This window comes from Pundamilia nyererei, unplaced genomic scaffold (genome assembly GCF_000239375.1).
Source record: "Pundamilia nyererei isolate P.nyererei 1_Seehausen unplaced genomic scaffold, PunNye1.0 scaffold00017, whole genome shotgun sequence".
In the NCBI taxonomy this organism is placed as follows: domain Eukaryota; kingdom Metazoa; phylum Chordata; class Actinopteri; order Cichliformes; family Cichlidae; genus Pundamilia; species Pundamilia nyererei.
The window spans coordinates 254,814-255,792 of NW_005187418.1; the positions used below are offsets into that span (position 1 = coordinate 254,814).

The window sequence follows — 979 nt, forward strand, 5'->3', positions numbered from 1 at the left end:
TAGAAATTTTCTTGCTCCATTTAAATGTCAAAAGGGAGTTTTTCCTTCAACATTAACGCCATCATCACGATTAGTTCAATTTTTAAGAAATTAAAGAAATATCAACAGAGCACCTATTTATAAAGACTTAAAGTTTCATTTTTAAAACTAATTGGCCCCTTTCTGTCCTGTTTTCTGCATTATAAGCCATATAATAATAATATTAATAATTATTATTATTGTTGTTGTTATTATGAGTATGATTATTATTATTATATACACTGTTTCTTATATTTTATTATCATTCATATGTTCTTGTCTATAATTTCTGCATGAAAAATAATTAAATGTTTAAAAATACATTTTAAAAGTGTCTGTTACGTTTTTTTCCTATTAAAAAAAAGGTGCCTCCGCAAATGCCTGCCCAAAACACCCCAATAAATCCATTTCACAACAACACTGAAAAATGGGAGCCCTGTCCAACTATTGATGAGGTCGTATAGAAGTGTGAATACACGGCCATCGATCTTCTGACCGAGTCGCCTGGTTCAATTCAAACGAGCTTACAGTTGATTTTAAAGACGAGAACAATGAATGAAGCGGATTATCGTCAACGCAACGGCATCGAGAGTCAGCCTTATGAACGAAAGCCGCAGATCAAACCGCATCAGCTGCAGGATGCTGATCTCAACCAAACTACCGGTGAGAAAATCACAGATTTAACGTGAGATGTTTCTCCGGAAGGAAACGGCTTCCTAGCTGCTAGCTCGTTGTACTGGTGGGCGAAATAAACTTTTCACCTACAAACCGGCCTTTTTAAATGATGTAAATCTGCCACAAATCGATGTTAAAACGGCTTAAAAACGGCGGAACCCATCGGTGGTCCTGTGTAGTACCCGGGCGTTTTAGACGGGGCACACAACAACAGCGTTAATATTGTAGTTCAGCGTAAGTAAATGGGCGAAATTTGATTCAAGGTGTTTTAATGTCCAATATTTTT

General features: G+C 36.3%; 1 protein-coding gene across 2 annotated transcripts in view; it reads left to right on the top strand.

Annotated features, from left to right (window-relative positions):
* Positions 1–431: 431 nt before the first annotated feature.
* LOC102201094 (zinc finger protein 501-like) overlaps positions 432–979 on the top strand; it is a 3,433-nt gene continuing 2,885 nt past the window's right edge. For both annotated transcript variants that reach the window (XM_005725686.1, XM_005725687.1), the window contains exon 1: positions 432–681. In XM_005725686.1, coding sequence (XP_005725743.1) covers positions 570–681 — 112 coding nt within the window. In that variant the 5' untranslated portion in view covers positions 432–569. The remainder of the gene's footprint in view (positions 682–979) is intronic.